The following is an 18,710-nucleotide window of genomic DNA, read 5'->3' on the forward strand; positions in this document are numbered from 1 at the left end:
ATTGACTGGGACTTTCCAAGCCATGGGGGGGGGGGGGGACCCTCTTTCATTGGGCCTGAATTTCCTTGACTTTAAAGGAGGTTTGGAGAAACAGCTCAGCAAAATGCAGTGCCCCATATTGACCCAACACACGTTTCTCAAGGAAGTTCTGGAATACAGTTGTGAAAGGCAGCAACGGATGAAGCTGAGCATGCCCTCCCCCCTAACAAGGGATGGTGACTTATAGTTCTGCAAAGGACAAAGGCACCAGACTGCACAATAGGGGTTAAGTCTTGGTCAATGTGTCAAGGCCTTAACAACAATGAGGACCCCATGAAACTTTGGGAATGGATAGACCTTGGGGTCTCTGCCTCTCTTGAGAGAGAGCTGTAGTTTTCCAAGGACCATGGGACCGGCTTCCATCCCAGAGCTGCAGGGCTTAGCATCTTGACCCAGTGGAACTCCATAGACTCCCTTTGGTGGCTTTTTGATTTCTGGTACATTCCTGGACTTCATTCTCTTCAAGGACTCGCTCTCTACCCATGAACTTTCTTCAAGACAACTTATGAATTCATGCTGTGTCCTGATATCGTCTGCTTTTTATAATTGGTATTATTAATCTCTCTCTGGGGTCCTGGATGGGAAGATACCTGCATATGATTTAAATATGTAAGGGAACCACCTGTTTGTTTGACAAAAGTTTCTGTAAGATAAGGGGAAACCTTCCCCTCTGCTTTTTGTTTACTTCCCATTGATAGCATTAACCCCAGGCATTGATCTCCTGTCTCACAGCCAGGAAGGACACATGTTGATTCACAACACTCAAAGCAGCCCTGTATGGGCTCTTTGTCTCCCAGAGCACATGCCATTCCTTTGTTTAAAGATTCCTTCCCAGATTCCTTTGTGTTCCATCATCCTGCCTCCATCTCTCCTGATTGGCTGTTGCCACCAGGTGGCAGAGGTCTCCCCTTTGGATCCTACGGACTACTGGAGCTTCCTGATTGGTCAGGAGGTGCCGGGGGCGGGAGGGCCACCTCCCAGGTGTCTGCCCATCACCCAATCACAGCAGGGAACAACAAGGAAGCCGGGGCGGGGAGTTTGAACTCTGCAAATTTGAATTTACTATAAATATGACTGCATTGGTGTAATCTCCTCATGCTCTGCTGTTGAATGGTTGCAGCTTTGCATCCGGTTTCAGCTGAATCGCATTAAACTTCGATGGCTCTTCTTCAACTGGTGAGACTTTTCATTGGGAAATCAGGGAAAAATATGGAATGCTTCTCTGTCTCGCCAGGGAAAAAAGAACTCTTTGGTGAGTCTAATTGGTCTCTGCCTCCTGGCAAAGACCCCTAAATTTTAGCTCTATAACACGGATACTTTTATTTTGCAAAGAAACACGTCTGGTCAAAGGTAAGCACACAGTGCGTGGTCAAAACAAGCAGAAGTCCAAACCAGGGCTGAAAAGCAGCCCTCAGACAGGCAAATATTAACAGATAGGCAGGCAGGTGAAGAGATGGACATGGAGGCCTCCCCTTATCACCGGTTGTCGGTCAGGACCCGGAAATAGTGGAGTGCAAGTACGATGATATCAGTATGAATCCTGTATGGTGTGCTCGAATAATGTATAAGAGAGGCACTATGAACTCAGGTGGGTGGAGATACAACCAAGCAGCTCGTGGTCAGAAAAGCAGCATTAAACACAACCAAACAGCAGACTCTGGATCAAATACATGAGTTCTGGGTACAATCGAAGAGCAATAAAGAGCAGACCACTGAAAAGCATGGGCTTGTGCCTGTCTTCCTACCTACCTATTGAGCCCTATCTGTCTGTCTATATAACCAATGAGAGCGTGTTCTTGGCTCCCACCACTCCAGCGTGTTCGTCTGCAGTGTGGCAAGGGTGCCTTCAGCGGCCGCTTCCTTGGGGGCTCCAAGGGCCACCATTGCCCCCCTCCAAGTCCAACTTTACCTTGGATGGAGGCAATGGGCCTAGCTCATGGGGCACCCCCCAAGAAATGTGCCTGAGTGACAGCGCCTGCAAAATGTATGGGAAGGCCCTGGGGGGATGCCTCCCGGCACCGTTTTCAGGCGAGGGAAGCGCAGCGTTCCTCTCTAACTAACAGTGCATTCGGTCCAAAGAGCCACACAGACACCGGCCGGCCTCCGGGTCATCAACGGTTATTGGCAACAGCTGGAGAAGGGCAAGGCCAATAGGTAAGAGCAGGGGCCTGCTGTGGTCTGGAGAGGCTCTGACCACTACTGCCTGAAAGGTTTTGAGAGAACTCCGCACACTTCATGATCCCTGAAAAAATGGCGCCGATGATTTTACAAATCCCATCCACGACTTTTTCCAGCGAGGGGGACTCCTGGACCTTGGCATTCTCCTCCTTCAGGAGCTGGATCTCCTCCCTCATCTGCCTGGCCTCCTTCTGGAACCCCTCGTTCAGCAACGCCTGTTGCTCCTGCAAAAGAAAGAGAGGTGGACTTCTATTTCTGTCCAAAGGCGTATTTCACAGACCCAAGGGGGCTCCAAGGGGCTCCCATAATGGAAGAGACAGGGAGGGGGTGTCCCTGGGACCCCAGGGTGGCTTACCGCCAGCCGGCTGTCCATCATCTTCTTCTGCTCCTCCAGGAGCTGCTCCCGATCCTTCTCCATCTTGACCTTCAGCTGCTGGACGTTCTCCTCGTAGCTCCGCTGCTGGTCCCGCATCTTCTGCTCCAGCTCAGCCTGCCTCTGCCGCTGGACCTCCTGCTCCCTCCGGGCTGCCTCCTCCCGCGCCCGGGCCTCTGTCCAGCGAATGAGGGAAAGGGAGAAAGGAAAGGACGGTCAATCTCTGAAGGCCCCCCCACCCCACCCCACACACACACAGTGGTCACTTGGTAGCATTTAAGAAAAGACTCAGCGCTGGGCCCTTAAGTGCTGAAAAACACACATCCCACATTTCAGGGCTTTCTTGCCACCTCATCAGAGGGCCAAATTTGCCCATCCTTTGCTGATTTCACCTCTCTTCAGGCACGGAGTCCGCTGGCTCCCATCACACGGCATTGACCCATCGCTGGCGGGGCTCCGTGCCTGAGGATGTGTGGAATCAGTGTAGGAGGCAATGATGGCAGCAGCAAGGGAGGCTTCTTGTGTTGCTTTGAAAACAACCTGGGGAAGGCGAGCATCAATGCTTCACCCTTTGGGATGCGGTGACGGGGAAGGCAGGGGGTGCACTGGGGTGCTGGGTTCCCCATGATTCCGCCAGGCCCCACCGGATTCCCCACAGTGCATGGCAACACCCAGATTTAACGTGATGTCCTTGGAACCACAGAGGAATCAAAGCAAATCTATATGCTGCAAAAGGGCTTTTAGGGTGGTTATTATTATTATTATTATTATTATTATTATTATTATTATAACTTTATTTGTACCCCGCTAGCATCTCCCAAGGGATTCGATGTGGCTTACAGAGGCCGAAGCCCCAAAACACAATACAACAATACAATACCGAAAGCAAATTAAAAACAGTTAAGCAGGAAAACAATAACAGTAACAATACAACAAGACACTATTAAAACTGGGCCGGCCGGAGTAGGGGTACAGGGTTAAAAGTGCTGATGTGGCGGGAGGAATGTAGGATTATAATATAAGTGCAGTGTGCAGTGCGCAGTGATCTTGGTTCTACTAAAGTGCTTCTAGGATTTGGTGCTGGAGGTTCCTAATCTGAAAAGGCACATCGGAACAACTAAGTTTTCAGATTCTTTCTGAAGACTGCCAATGTAGAGGCTTGTCTGAGATCTTTCGGGAGGGCGTTCCAGAGTCGGGGGGCCACCAGAGAAAAGGCCCTGTCTCGCGTCCCCACCAAGCGCACTTGCGACGCGGGCGGGATCACGAGCAGGGCCTCTCCAGATGACCGGAGTGAGCATGTGGGTTCATAGACAGTGATACGGTCACGCAGGTAGGGTGGTCCCAAACCGTTCAGGGCTTTGTAGGTAAGCACCTGCACCTTAAATGGGGCTCGGAAAATAAATGGCAGCCAGTGGAGTTCCTTGAACAGGAGGGTTGATCTCTCTCTGTAATGAGCCCCGGTTAACATCCTGGCTGCTGCCCGTTGGACCAATTGGAATTTCCGAGCCGTTTTCAAGGGCAGCCCCACGTAGAGCGCATTGCAGTAGTCCAATCTAGAGGTGACCAAGGCATGGACCACCCCAGCCAGATCAGCCTTCGCGAGGTACGGACGCAGCTGGCGCACAAGTCTCAGTTGTGCAAAAGCCCTCCCGGACACCACTGACGCCTGAGCCTCAAGCGTGAGCGATGAGTCCAAGAGGACTCCCAAGCTACGGACCTGTGGCTTCAGGGGGCGTGTAACCCCGTCCAACACAGGTAGGCACCATATACCCCGATCCGGTTTACGATCGACCAGGAGGACCTCTGTCTTGTCAGGATTGATCTTCAGCTTGTTCGTCCTCATCCAGATAGACACAGCGGCCAGGCACTCGTCCAGCACCCGAGAGGCCTCCTTGGAATTAGGTGGAAATGAGTAGTAGAGTTGTGTGTCATCTGCGTAGAGATGGCACCTAACTCCAAAACTCCGGATGACCTCTCCCAGCGGTTTCATGTAGATGTTAAAGAGCATGGGAGACAGAATAGAGCCTTGCGGGACCCCACAGGTCAAAGGCCAGGGGTCCGAGCAGGCGTCTCCCAGCTTCACCATCTGGGTTTGTCCCTCCAGGAAGGACCGGAGCCACGAGAGGCCCGTGCCCCCGAGACCCATCCCAGAGAGGCGACCCAGAAGAATACCATGATCGATGGTATCGAAAGCCACTGAGATGTCCAAGAGAATCAACAGGATCACACTCCCCCTGTCCAGTCCTCTACGGAGGTCATCCACCAAGGCGACCAAGGCTGTCTCGGTGCCGTGACCAGGCCTGAAACCAGACTGTGATTGATCTAGGTAATTGATGTCATCCAAGAAGCCCTGGAGCTGGGAGGCGACCACCCGCTCCAGCACCTTACCCAAAAAAGGGAGGTTGGAGATCGGTCTGCAATTGTTCAGCACCGTGGAGTCAAGGGAAGCCTTCTTGAGGAGTGGCCAAACCACAGCCTGTTTCAAGTTAGATGGAAAAATCCCTTACTCAAGCGATGCATTAACAATCAACACAAACCAATCAACCAGCCCCTCCTTGGCCAATTTAATTAGCCAAGATGGGCAAGGGTCTAGAGGCAAAGTGGTCGCCCTCACAGCCCCAAGGACCTCTTCCACGGTCTCAGGAAGAACAAGCCTAAAAGAATCCCACAAAATTGGGCAAACAGATGCCTCAATCACCTCATCTGGCACTGCTATGAAATTTGAGTCGAGCTCGAGACGTATCTGAGCAACTTTGCCTGCAAAGTGGTGTGCGAACTCGCAACACCGAGTTGCTGGGCTGTCGAAGGTCTCCTCCACCACAGGTGGATGAAGGAGTTCCCCGACAACCCAAAACAGCTCCGATGATCTATTTGCTGCAGACGCTATACGGGTGGTCGTAAAAGATTCCCTGGCCACCTGTATAGCCACGGAGTATGCCCTAAGAGAGGCTTTAGCCCGTGCTGGATCAGACACGTCCTGAGATCTCCTCCACTTGTGCTCTAGCCCCCTTCTCGTATGCTTCATCACAGTCAGCTCCTCGGTGAACCAGGGAGACGGCCTGTCACGACGCAACGAGATGGGGCGTTCGGGAGCGATCGTATCTATCGCCCTGGACATCCCTCATTGTAGAGATCCACCAAGGCGTCGATAGAATCGCCAGGCTCCATGACAGGAAGAACCCCAAGATTCCTCAGGAATCCCTCCGGATCCATCAGTCTCCTAGGGTGGACCATTTTAATCTGTCCTCCACCCCTGCGAAGGTTAAGGGTTGCAGAGAGTCTAAAACTGATCAGATAGTGATCAGACCATGACACTGGAAGGATGTTTTGTTCTTCCACTCTGATCATTCCACTGTCCGCCACAAAGACTAGGTCGAGTGTATGTCCAGCCTGATGGGTGGGTCCAGATATAATTTGTGACAGTCCTATGGTTGTCATAGCGGCCATAAAGTCCTGAGCAGCGCCAGCCAAGGAGGTCTCAGCATGAATGTTAAAATCTCCCAGCACCACCAAGCGCTGGGAGACTAGGGCCGAATTGGAGACCACTTCTGCTAGCTCAGACAGGGAAACTGCTGGATCGCGGGGTGGGCGGTACACCAGCAGAAACCCCACACTGTCACGATTCCCCACCTTCAGGTGGACACACACAAACCCAGGTGCTTACGGAACAGCGCATCTGGCCACAGCGATGGATTGCCGAAAGACTACTGCGACCCCTCCTCCCCGCCCCCCCCCCCCCCCGTCTGGCCTGCTGATGCACTCCGAAACCCGGTGGACACAGCTGAGTGAGATTTACTCCCCCCAGCTCATCCAGCCAGGTCTCAGTGATGCATGCCAGATCCGCTCTCTCATCCAGAATCAGGTCCTGAATGGCAGCGGTCTTGCCATTAACTGATCTAGCATTAATCAGCAGGACCTTGAGACCGAGGGGACTCATGGAGCCTACCACTTCCCACCTTCTCCAGGGTCGCAAGAACTCTGTTGCGCTTCTCCCTGAGATGTTGGTGACCCGCAGATCTCCTCCCCCACACAACCTGAATGGCGCCCCCCTCCTCCTGATGTTGTTAAAGTCTTGGCCCTTCTATGCGACTGCTCCACACACTCTGTAAAGACTTGGTGGGGATGGATTTGGGGTGTTTTCAGAACTGGGAGGCTTTCCTGGAAAGGGCAGAGGCTCAACGGTGACTCTCCTGAGGCTCTGGTGTCCGGCACAGAAGCCTGACCCATGACCGTCTCTCTGGCTTTTGCCTTTCCTCTCAGAGGCACTGGATGAGCCTTGTGGCCAGAGCAGAAAGCAGGGGCTCTGCTCCCCACTCCTTTCTCTGGATGGGGAGGGGGGCTCACCTTCCACTTGCTTCTCCTTCTCGCTGAGGGCCGTGTCGCTTTGGAGAATGGCTTTGCCGACGGCCTCCTTGCCCTCCAGGAACTGCTTCAGGGCCTCCTCTGCCTGAATGGAGGAAGCAGAGCTCAGGAGGGCCACCAGGAAGGGCCCGGACTGGACGCTGCCAAAGGGTCTGCCCCAAGGACCCCCTCTCCCGGCACCAGTGGAGGGATTCTGAGACCCCGGGGATATGGCTGAGGGGCCCGTGGGGGCACCCACCCCTCACCCTTGGGCTACCCACATAAGGACACTTCCCTCAGCTTCAGAATTTGGAAGGCCACCCACACACTTTGGGAATCTGCAACATCAGTGCAAGAAGATCAATTCTGGCCCACAAACATAGACACTGACATTCTGGCTGCGACCCTTGTGCTCCTTCGCTGAGACCCAGGCCAATAGCGAGGGAGGGTTTTTAGGGGTTCAACCCCCCCCCCGAAATGTTTCAGATTTTTAAAAAAACCTGGTTTACTCATGGATTTTAATTGGTTAACCCAATCCCCCTGCTGATAAGTCTATGAGATGCAAAAAATTAGGAGTCCCTCCAGAACTGCAAGCACTCTCTCAAGCAAATATTGACAATTTATTCACGCTGTCATTACTTGCAGCAATAGCCGATGTAGCGAGGAAACCAATTAAGGAGGCCAGACTTGGTGGAGGTGGTTGACAGGGGCGGAGCTGCAGGCTATTGAAGGCTGCTCTGCCTCCTGCAGATGTGCTCTTGGCTTCAGCGTGAGCTAGGAGGCAGGTTTCAACCCCCCCCGCGAAATTTTCAAACCCCCCCCCCCAAATTTCAACCCCTCCTGAATTTTTTTCTGGCTACAGCCCTGCTGAGACCCACACGTTGCCATTAACATTTGATTTGCAAGTTCTAAGAAATCTTGGATTTGGGGTGTGCTTCCTTGGCATATTCACTGATTTTTATGCCTGGATGCATGAACTTCCCTGATCTGGCCAATAATTGGTAGGGTGGCCCTGTGTGGCTTCCTTCCATGGCCCAGCCCTCCCTCTCTACATCCCTCCCTCCATCCTTCCCTCCATCCTTCCTTACCATCACCCCCTTCTTTGGCTCCTGGTGGTATCTTTCCTCAACGTCCTTCAGGTCATCCACAAACTGCCGATGTCCATTGGGCCGGGAGTAGACCCCGCTGCGCACCTTCTCCTCCAGCTCCACGCAGAGAGTGGCCAGCAGCGCCTGGCAGCGTTTGGTGGACTCTTGCTCATTCCTTCGGCAGAATTCCTCCTTCCGGTCATGCAGGGTTTTCTGGCAGGAAAGGGGGCACAGAGGAAGGGCACGACTGAACGGGGCACTAGAGCCCAAAGGCCACGGAAGGGCTGTCAAGGGGCATGGGGCGCTTTCTCCGGCAGCCAGAATTTATTTATTTATTATTTATTTATTTCACGCACTTCTACCCCGCCCTTCTCAACCCCCGAGGGGGGACTCAGGGCGGCTTACAAAAGGCACAATTTGATGCCAACATAAATATAAACAATGGATAAAACAAGTATATAGCAATTATAACAATTAAACAATCACTTTATACAACAAAATCAATAAAACCAGTCAGTACTCAGCGTTCACCATCTCAGAGTCCATAAATTCATTCCATATTGTCTAGTCATCATTGTCTTTGTCTAATTGCCAGATTGCCCGAAAGCCTGGTCCCACAACCAGGTTTTTAATTTCCTTCTGAAGGAGAGGAGGGATGTCGATGACCTGATTTCCCTGGGGAGTGAATTCCACAGGTGGGGGGCCACTGCCGAGAAGGCCCTGCTCCTCGTCACCACCAATCTCACTTGTGATAGAGGAGGGGTTGAGAGCAGGGCCTCCCCAGAAGATTTCAAACTCCGAAGGGGGACGTAGAGGGAGATGCGTTCGGACAGATACGTTGGGCCGGAGCCGTATAGGGTCTTGTAGGTCAAAACCAGCACGTTGAATTGTGCTTGGAACTGGATCGGCAGCCAGTGGAGCTGACATAATAGAGGGGTGGTATGCTCCCTGTATGACACTCCGGTGAGTAATCTGGCTGCCGCCCACTGGACTAATGGAAGTTTCTGAACAGTCTTCAAAGGCAATCCCACGTACAGTGTGTTGCAGTAATCTATTTGGAATGTAACAAGAGCGTGGACCACTGTGGCCAGATCTGACTTCCCAAGGTACGGGCGCAACTGGTGCACAAGTTTTAATTGTGCAAAAGCTCTACCGACCACCGCTGAGACTTGGGGGCGTTCCGGAGCGATTGTATCAATTGCCTTAGTCATCTCACTCTCCCAGTGAGAGACTAGAGCATCGACAGAATCGCTAGCCAAGGAGGTGGGAAATTCCCCAAGAGCCATCAGGAAGCCATTTGGATCCATAAGTCTCCTGGGGTGGACCATTCTAATGGGTCCACCACCCCTGCGGAGGTGTTGAGGCTCAATAAGTCTAAACCTAATCAGGTGGTGATCGGTCCATTGCAGTGGAGTGATGGTCAGCTCCTCCAACTCGTCACCTTCATCCCATCCCTGAGAAAAGACCAAATCCAATGTGTGCTCTGCGCTATGGGTGGGACCAGATACTAATTGGGACAGGCCCATGGTTGCCATGGCAGCCATGAAGTCCTGAGCCGCACCAGAAAGAGAGGTCTCGGCACAGACATTGAAATCTCCCAGAACTAAAAGTCATTGGGAGCTCAACGCCAAATCCGAGACCACTCCTGCTAGCTCAGGTAAGGAGACTGTTGTGCAGCGGGGTGGTCGGTACACTAACAGAATCCCTATCCTGTCCCGGTCACCTATCCTAAAACCGGCACACTCAAAAGAAGACGACTGTGGAATGGGGCACCTGATCAGGGGGATAAAATCCTTATAGACCATTGCGACTCCACCTCCCCACGTTCCAGGTCTTGCTTGGTGCTGCACAAAGTATCATGGCGGACAGAGACTGGCCATGCCCTGCATAAGGTCACACTCCACTCTGATGGCAAGGGTAGACAGGCAGCTGAGATTAGCATTGCAGGGGAAAGCCATACCCCGTTCTCCTTGGTATCCATCTCTGTGCTTTCTCCTGTTCATTAGACTGAAAACTCTCAGGAGCGTGCCACCTTTCCTAAGTCTCCGGCCACATGGAAATCCACACCCAGTCTTCCTACGGTACTCCAGAGAGGAAGCATGCAAGATGTCTCCAGACACTCAGTAAGACCCTTCACTTGCCTATATTATTGACCATGGTATCCTTCTGGGTCATCTCACTGGGATGGGACTGGGAGGCATTGTTTTACAGTGGCTCCAGTCCTTCCTGGAGGGCCGTACCCAGAAAGTGGTGCTGGGGGAGTCCTGTTCGGACCCCCAGCCCTTGTCCTGTGGGGTTCCTTAGGGTTCCATTCTGTCCCCCATTCTGTTTAACATATACATGGAGCTGCTGGGAGAGATCATTCGGAGTTTTGGGATTTGGTGCCACCTATATGCGGATGACACCCAGCTCTACTACTCCTGTTCACCTAATGCCAAGGAAGCTGTCCTGACCCTAAACCAGTGCCTGTCATCAGAAATGGTCTGGAAGAGGGCAAAGAAATGGAAACGTAATCCAGACAAGACAGAGGTGCTCCTGGTCAGCTGGAAGGCAGATCAGGGAATACAGATTGAGCCTGTGTGGGATAGGGTCACATTCCCCCTGAAGACACAGGCCTGCGGTTTAGGGGTCCACCTGGACTCAGCGCTGAACCTGGAGGCCCAGGTGGTGGTCGGGAGGACCTTTGCACAATTAAAACTTGTGTGCCACCTGTGAGAAGTGAGATCGGGTCACGATGGTATATGATGGTGCATGTTGTTGTACAAAAACAACAACAATTATAGAATCAAACAGTTGGAAGAGACCTCCTGGGCCATCATCCAGTCCAACCCCATTCTGCCAAGTAGCAGGAATATTGCATTTAAATCACCCCTGACAGATGGCCATCCAGCCTCTGTTTAAAAGCTTCCAAAGAAGGAGCCTCCACCACACTCCGCGGCAGAGAGTTCCACTGCTGAACGGCTCTCACAGTCAGGAAGTTCTTCCTAATGTTCAGATGGAATCTCCTCTCTTGTAGTTTGAAGCCATTCCTCCATTGTGTCCTAGTCTCCAGGAAGCAGAAGACAAGCTTGCTCCCTCCTCTCACATATTGACTTCCTCTCACATATTTATACATGGCTATCATGTCTCCTCTCGGCCTTCCCTTTTTCAGGCTAAACCTGCCCAGCTCTTTAAGCCGCTCCTCATGGGGCTTGTTCTCCAGACCCTTGATCATTTTTAGTTGCCCTCCTCTGGACACATTCCAGCTTGTCAATATCTCTCTTCAATTGTGGTGAACAATAACAATAACAATGACAATATACATGTCGTTCTTTCAGATAAGATTTTTGTAATTTTTGAAGCCTTCCTTTGCTCCTTGAATTGCGAGATTTCACTTGCTCTGCTGCTGCTGCTGTGTTTGGAAGCTTTTGCTCTGCTAAACTGCCCTACTTTACTGCTGAACTCCAATGAAGAGACCAGTCAAGTGGGGCTGGGAGTGCTGCCAGTAGGACCGGTGCCCCTTCTGCCCCTGAGGCTCCCTCCCTTCCCCATGAGACACCCCCCCCCCCAAAATCAGGCCTTACTAGTGGCCTCATCACATGGGGGAACCTACTATGAGCTTGCCCTGGAAGCGTTGGCCATCATCCTTGAAGGCGCGCGCCATGAACACTTGCAGGGCTTCCTTCTCGCATCCGGCATGGACCCCCAGCAGCTCTGGGACACTCTCCGTGGGCACGCTCAGCCTCTGCCCCATTAGCTTCACATAGCAGGCCACAGCCTCCTCCACAGCGGCCGCGTTCTCCATCTCCGCCAAGGCCAGCACTGCGCTCTCCAGGCAGGGCACCTTCCCACTGCTGATGGTCTCCACGTAGGTCTCCACCAGCTTGGCCAGCACTGCGAGGTGGAAGACAGCAAGGCAGATGTCAGGCAATGATGACCAGTGCTGGATGGAAGAAGGGCTACTTCCCCAGCAGCCAGAGGGAGGAGACATGGGTCCCCAGCGCCTTTGGCCTTTGGGTGCACAAACTACCAGTGGGGCCCAGTGCCCAGAGGCAGGGGATAATGGTCTCCCCAGAGGAACAAGGAGAAGGCCAGAGACAGCCCTGCATCCCAGTGCAACCTCAGCATTGAAGGAGGGCAGGGTGGACTCACGGTGCCCAGTGACCACATGTCCCCCCGGGAGGGTCTTCTCCTTGGAGGTCCCATAAATGTAGTTGCAAAACCGGTCGGCCTGCTCCACAAAGTCGGGCTCCAGCTCGCTCTCCTCCATCTGCTCCAGGCGGTGCAGGTTCTTCCGACTGGTGGGGCGGTCAAAGATGAAGCACTTCCGGGTGGGGAAGAAGAAGCGGATGCACTTGCGGGGTAGGTTGAACAGCCGGACGTCAGGGGTGTCCCCTGCGCAGGAAGGAGACAGGGAGAAGTCCAAGTTGTACTTATATGTTATCATTTCTGCATACAAAACCCATCCTGGATACCTCCTTCATGTCGCCTGTTGCTTTCGGGCAGCCCCATGGATTCCTTAGGATTTTCTTAGGCAAGAACAACTCGGAGGTGATTTTGCGGGTCCCTCCCTCTGAAACGCAACCTGCAGCCCCTGGGATTCCTTGCAGCCTCCCATCCAGTCCCAACCAGGGCCGCCCCTGCATGGCCTTCAGGATCAGGTGGCGCCCAGTGGGGTGCAAGGTACCTTTCTTTAACTTCAGGCCGTTCTCCAGGTACTCATCCTCGGTGATGGGCCTCCCGTCCAGCTCCAGCTGCAGCGTGAAGTCCCTCAGGGTCCAGACAAAGCTGGGGAAGAAGCGCAAGTATTCGGTGGAATCCTCCAGGTCCCCACCTGCGCTGTCCCCGGGAGAGGCCTTGGCCTTGATGCGCTCCGTCAGCTCCGTCACGTAGCTGCAGGCGGTCTGGTTCAGGAATCAAGGGATGCCACTCACCACGCCACCCCTCCTTCCTCAGGGGCCCCCTGGCTGCGTATGGACATGGAACACATGGACAGAGGGGTGGGGGCAGGCCAGGTATTGGCCAAGCCTGCTTTTGATGGGGCCAATCTCTCTCCCTCTCCCTCCTCCCACTCCCTGGAAGTGTACCACCTGTACGCATATGTTCCCAGTTCCCTGGGTGTTCTTTGGTTCTGGTCTGCCCAGTGATGGCACGGGGTGGGTGGCCAATTCTCCATCTGAGTAGAACCTTCTATCCCTATCCCCCTGGCGTTTCATGAATGGATCATGCGGGTGTCACCTGGCTTGTCTTGGGCTTTGTTTTGCACCAACGTTATGCATTTTACTTGACCAGACTTGGCTCCATGGAAGCCGCCCCAAGTCCTTTTGAGGAGATGGAGGCAGGGTACAAAAATACAGTAATTACTACTATTATTCTTGTTGCCCTAATCCTGCCTTTGTCTAAAGATGGACTCGGGTGTGTCCCATTGAAGCGACTAAGACCTGAACACCTGGTAGTTGGGGGAGGGGGGCTGCCCCAGGGAAGGAAGGAAGGAAGGAAGGAAGGAAGGAAGGAAGGAAGGAAGGAAGGATGGAAGGATACTGGAGCTGGTCCATGGCGTTCTGGTCAATGGTGCCCATGCTGTTGTAGACCAGAGTGCTGCTGAGGAGGACGGACAGGGCAAAGATCCAGGTGTCATTCTGCGTGTTGCCCTGAGAGGAGAGAAACATAAAAGACAGGCTGATGATCAAGGTCAGGCTGGTTGGTGGATAGACTGGTGGACCTTGGGGCTGCGAGGCCGCCTCCCCTTCCTCCCCCCTTCCTCCCTAGACTCATAAAATCCTAGATTTGGAAGAGACCTGGTGGACCATCTAGTCCAACCCCATTCTGCCAAAAGCAGGACAATCGCGTTCAAAGCACCCGCAAGAGACGGCCAGTCTCTGTTTAAAAGCCTCTATAGAAGGAGCCTCCACCACACTCCCTCCGGGGCTGAGAGTTCCACTGCTGAACAGCTCTCACAGTCAGAAAGTTCTTCCTCATGTTCAGGTGGAATCTCCACTCCACTCCACTCCATTGCTCCCTTGCATCCAAGTCTCCAGGGCAGCAGAAAGGAAGCTTGCTCTCTCCTCCTCCTCCCTGTGGCATATTCCCCTCCCATCTTGATCCCTGGCCCTCATCCTGTCTCCTCTCCGTCTTCTTTGCAGAGGACATTCCAGAAGAAGGAACCCGGGTCTTCTGCAGCTGGGAAACTCTCCAAATCAGTTGCATTTGGCCCTCCACCGCCTAGAAGTCCTTGCCAACTAGTTCAGTGGTCAGGGAGCTGAAGCCCACAACACCTGAAGAGGCTTGCTCTAAATCAAGAGTGAAGTCTTTTCCGCAAGGAGCTCACCACGTGTAAGACTGTAGGTTTTATATAGCAATATTAAATGATCACTCACAAGCCGGCTTGGCTTGGAAATGCATATATTGCTGGTATCTCTGCAGCAAAGAGAGACACGACTGACTTTTCCCCACCACCACTTCCTTTTATACACCTTTCCTGCCCATCTCCCCCTCTTCTGTTTCCTTATTAGACCTTGTTGCTTCACAAGTTCCAATACAAGGTTTGGAACTGAGGCAGCCAGGATGATTCAGTCAGGATGTCACGGAGGAAATATGTGATGTCTTGTGATGTCTTCATGCCTCAGAAATTGACTCCGGACACCACAATGATGCGACTCCTGTTAAGGGGCTGGAGGCCAACCTGAGGGCCGTGGGGAGCCATTCCCGGCCTCCATGCAGGGACCTTGGCCTTGGTGGCCCGTGGTCCAGAAAGGGTCCAAAGCACCCCCCGCCCCCCCTTTCCCCTTCCCACAGCCACCTTTTCCACGTCGCCCAGGCCCTCCGTGTCCAGCAGCACCAGGGTCCGGTCCTTCCGATTCGGGTATGGGACGCACCACATCCAGATGCCCTTGGTGTTGGCCTGCACCGTGGACCCCAGGGGGAAACCTGTGCAAAGACATAACTCAGTGGGAGACTATAAGAAGGGCTCGGGGGGGGGGGGGCAGGGTTCCCTTGGAGAGTTTGTCACAGGCAAGAAAGTGGGGAGGGGGGGGGGATGGGAAAGCCGTTCCTCTGTGGCAAAGGCCCTTGAGGACGGAGGGGCCCCTGCGCACTGGCAAGGCTTACTACTGCGATGTATTATTATTATTATTATTATTATTATTATTATTATTATTCTATGGTGGCCAGGGGAGCTTTTGCCCAGTTAAAACTCATGTGCCCGCTGCGCCCGTACCTTGGGAAGTCTGACCTGGCCACGGTCGTCCATGCTCTGGTTACATCCCAAATAGACTACTGCAACGCGCTCTACCTGGGGCTGTCTTTGAAGACGGTTCAGCTAGTCCAACGGGCGGCAGCCAGATTACTAACTGGGGTGACATACAGGAAACCTACCAGCCCCACTGGCTGCCAGTCCATCTCCGAGCCCAATTCAAAGTGCTGGTTTTGACCTATAAAGCTCTAGATGGTTCTGGCCCAGCTTCCTTGTCCGAACGCATCCACCCCTCCGTCCCACCTCGTAATCTAAGATCATCCGGGGAGGCCCTGCTCTCGCTCCCGTCAACAGCACAGGTGCGTCTGGCAGGGATGAGAGACAGGGCCTTCTCGGCAGTGGTTCCCCGCCTATGGAACACACTCCCGATTGAGGAAAGATCAGCTCCCTCCCTCCTGGCTTTCCGAAAGAAATTAAAAACATGGTTTTGGGACCAGGCTTTCAGACAAGAGATGCAAGCAGCACTTTCGAAGGACATTGACTGGAACGGCAATACGGCGGATGAGGTTGTTTTACGGTTTTAATGATTGCTTATGTCTTGTTTTTAACTATGACTTAGGTTCAATTGTGGTTTTATTATTGTAATTGTTATGCAATGGCATTGTAACGGTGCCCGTTGTAAGGTTGTGAGCTGTGCTGAGTGCCCCTTCGGGGGTTGAGGAGTGACGGGACAGAAATACGGTAAACAAACAAACAAATAAACAAACAAATAAATACGCATCCCTTTCCCTCTTCCTCTCTCCCAACGGGAACACACCTACCTCTGCTGCTTATGCTATTTTATTGGTTCGGTCATGAAAATTGACCGTATATTTTTCTTATATGATCGTTGTTGTAGTCTTACTCGGCTCTCCTTGCAACTCGAGGCGGGTTACAACATAATTGCAACCGCGAGGTCAGGCAAAGCGCTCTTGAAATACATCTGTCCAATCCGCATGGGCAAGAGGTAGGTTCTATTACGGTATATTGCTTTAAGTCCAGTGTGTGTGTGTTAAAGAAAGCCTTGCAGAAATCCTTGCAAAGTATTGATGGTTAACTGCAGCTGCAGTTAACTAGCTCAGCTCAGCAAGGCTGGGCCACGCCTCTTGAATGCAATAGTTTGAGGCTTTTGCAAGCTGTTAGCAGTTGTTAGCTGTTTGAATTGTTGGAGGGCAGATGCAAGAAGCTTATGCAATGGTGAAGTAACTATGTACTTTTGTTATGCTCTATAATTTATAACACAGGACATTTGTTCTGTATTACTTACAGAGACAATGTAAGTGTACCAAACTGTTTTATTTTCAACTCTGCAACCAAGAGTAAAGCTCTACTGTTTTGTTTCTTCTGACTGGTCTGTGTCTTTGGCATTGGGTTTCTGGGCATGTTGGACATTGCTTCTGCGCAACAAATTGATTCAGCGCAACAGGTTCAACTGCCAGGAGAGCGAGGCCTGAAGCTGTGCCTTCACTCCGGACCCAGAGGTGCCCCCTCCCTCCCTCCCTCCCGAGGGGACCCCGGGGCCACAAGGGTGTCATGGGAAGCCCCTGCCCACCCACCTCCACCACCCGCTCTGCTCACCGGTCCTCTTCCCGGCCAGGCGGTTCATGAGGTAGGACTTGCCCGTCCGGTAGAGACCCACGATGGAGACCACCACCACGGGCTGGCGGATGCTCTGCAGGACCTCCAGGGCCTCCGGGCAGGTGGACAGCCTCCCCTGCTGGTTCTGGATCAGGCAGATGGGCTTGGGCATCCCCACGGGGGCCGACATGGCTCTGCCGCCAGGTGCAAGCAGGAAAGGAAGGAGGGTCACCTGGGGGGGCCACCCAGCCCCACCTGCTCCCCCCCAGCCCCATCAAAACCCTCTTCCCCACAGGGGGGCACCCAGTCTCTGCTTGGGAATAGTAGTATAACTATAATCATAGCCCCCCAGAGTGGGAAGGGACCCCCAATGCAAGGGCCACCCGGGCCAAGCCTCTCCTGCCAGGCAGGGAATGCCCCCCCCCCCCCACAAGCCTCCCTGGCAGGCGGCCACCCAGCCACATCCTTAGAAGGGCGACCCAACGCGAGAGGCGGAAGGGCCCGCCAAGGCCACCCAACCCCTCCAGGTGCAAGGCCAAAGGGAGGAAAGGAAGGAGGGTCACCTGGGGGGACCTCAGAGAACCCCCCCTCCAAAGGTCACCCAGCCCCACCTGCTCCCTCCCAGCCCCATCCAAACCCTCCTCCCCACAGGTGGGCACCCAATCTCTGCTTGGGAATAGTAGTATAACAATAATCATAGCCCCCCAAAGTGGGAAGGGACCCCCAAGGCAAGGGCCACCCGGGCCAAGCCCCTCCTGCCAGGCAGGGAATGCCCCCCCCCCCAGCCTCATCCTTAGAAGGGTCCTGGTTGGGAGGGCGACCCAACCCGACAGGCGGAAGGGCCCGCCAAGGCCACCCAACCCCTTCCTGGGCAGAGGGCCCCCCGAGAAGGAGGCAGGCTCCCGGGGGGAGGGGGGGGGGTCGGGGGCGTCAGTTCCCAACCAGCGCTGACCTGGGGAAGTTCTTCCTCCGGCTGAAGCTGAAGCGGAGCCTCTCTCTCTCTCTCTGGCTGGGGTGGGGGCGCGGGTCTGCAAGGGAGGCAGGCGAAGCCCTTCTCTTGGGTGGGCGCCCCTGGGGGGCTCCCTTTATACGCGCCTCCCTCGGGGGGGGGTCTGAAGGGGCGGGGTCTCCGGCCCTTGGGGCATCGCGGGGGGGGGGCGGTTAGGCGAGCGGCTCTCCTCCGCCGGGAAGCCAAAGCGAAAGCGCTGCCGGAGGCTATTTTCGGAAGGGGCACCGGGGGGGGGGGGGCACATGACTCTCCAAGGCCAAGCGCCCCCCCCCCCCCCACCCTTCCAGCTGTCCGCCTTGCAAACGACCCCGAAGGAAGAGCGGGGCCCAGACAACAGAAAGGGAGAGGACGTGTATTTGGTAGTAGTAGTAGTAGTATTTTATTATACAGGGTTAGTCAAAATGCATAGGCCAATAAGCCATTCAATTGAATGGCTTATTGGCCTATGCATTTTGACTAACCCTGTATATACATACATATATATATACACACACACACATATATATATAATCTCTCTCTATCTCTCTCTCTCTAGAGAGAGAGGCCGTCCCCGAGTTACATCCGGCTTATTGCATTCAAACAAACAGACAACCCAACCCCAAAGTTTGCAGACTTGGTGTTCTATTAAGTGTCCTCAAACTCCAAGAGAGGAGATTCCATCTGAACATGAGGAAGAACTTCCTGACTGTGAGAGCCGTTCAGCAGTGGAACTCTCTGCCCCGGAGTGTGGTGGAGGCTCCTTCTTTGGAAGCTTTGAAGCAGAGGCTGGATGGCCATCTGTCAGGGGTGCTTTGAATGCAATATTCCTGCTTCTTGGCAGAATGGGGGTGGACTGGATGGCCCTTGAGGTCTCTTCCAACTCTTTGATTCTATAATTCTATGATTCTATGATTC

At 53.5% G+C, this 18,710-nt stretch overlaps 1 protein-coding gene across 1 annotated transcript; it reads right to left on the bottom strand.

Moving 5' to 3' along the window:
• Nucleotides 1–1,333: 1,333 nt before the first annotated feature.
• On the bottom strand, nt 1,334–18,003 carry LOC132769724 (guanylate-binding protein 1-like). Its single transcript, XM_067462063.1, has 11 exons — nt 17,760–18,003; nt 16,808–17,001; nt 14,798–14,925; nt 13,540–13,649; nt 12,686–12,891; nt 12,151–12,393; nt 11,612–11,892; nt 8,020–8,232; nt 6,935–7,037; nt 2,573–2,766; nt 1,334–2,441 (listed from the first exon to the last, which is right to left on the bottom strand). The coding sequence occupies exons 2-11, from the start codon at nt 16,995–16,997 to the stop codon at nt 2,151–2,153; spliced, it is 1,959 nt and encodes a 652-aa protein (XP_067318164.1). The 5' UTR covers nt 16,998–17,001; nt 17,760–18,003; the 3' UTR covers nt 1,334–2,150.
• Nucleotides 18,004–18,710: the final 707 nt, after the last annotated feature.

Source organism: Anolis sagrei, chromosome Y, assembly GCF_037176765.1.
Source record: "Anolis sagrei isolate rAnoSag1 chromosome Y, rAnoSag1.mat, whole genome shotgun sequence".
NCBI classification, from domain to species: Eukaryota; Metazoa; Chordata; class Lepidosauria; order Squamata; family Dactyloidae; genus Anolis; species Anolis sagrei.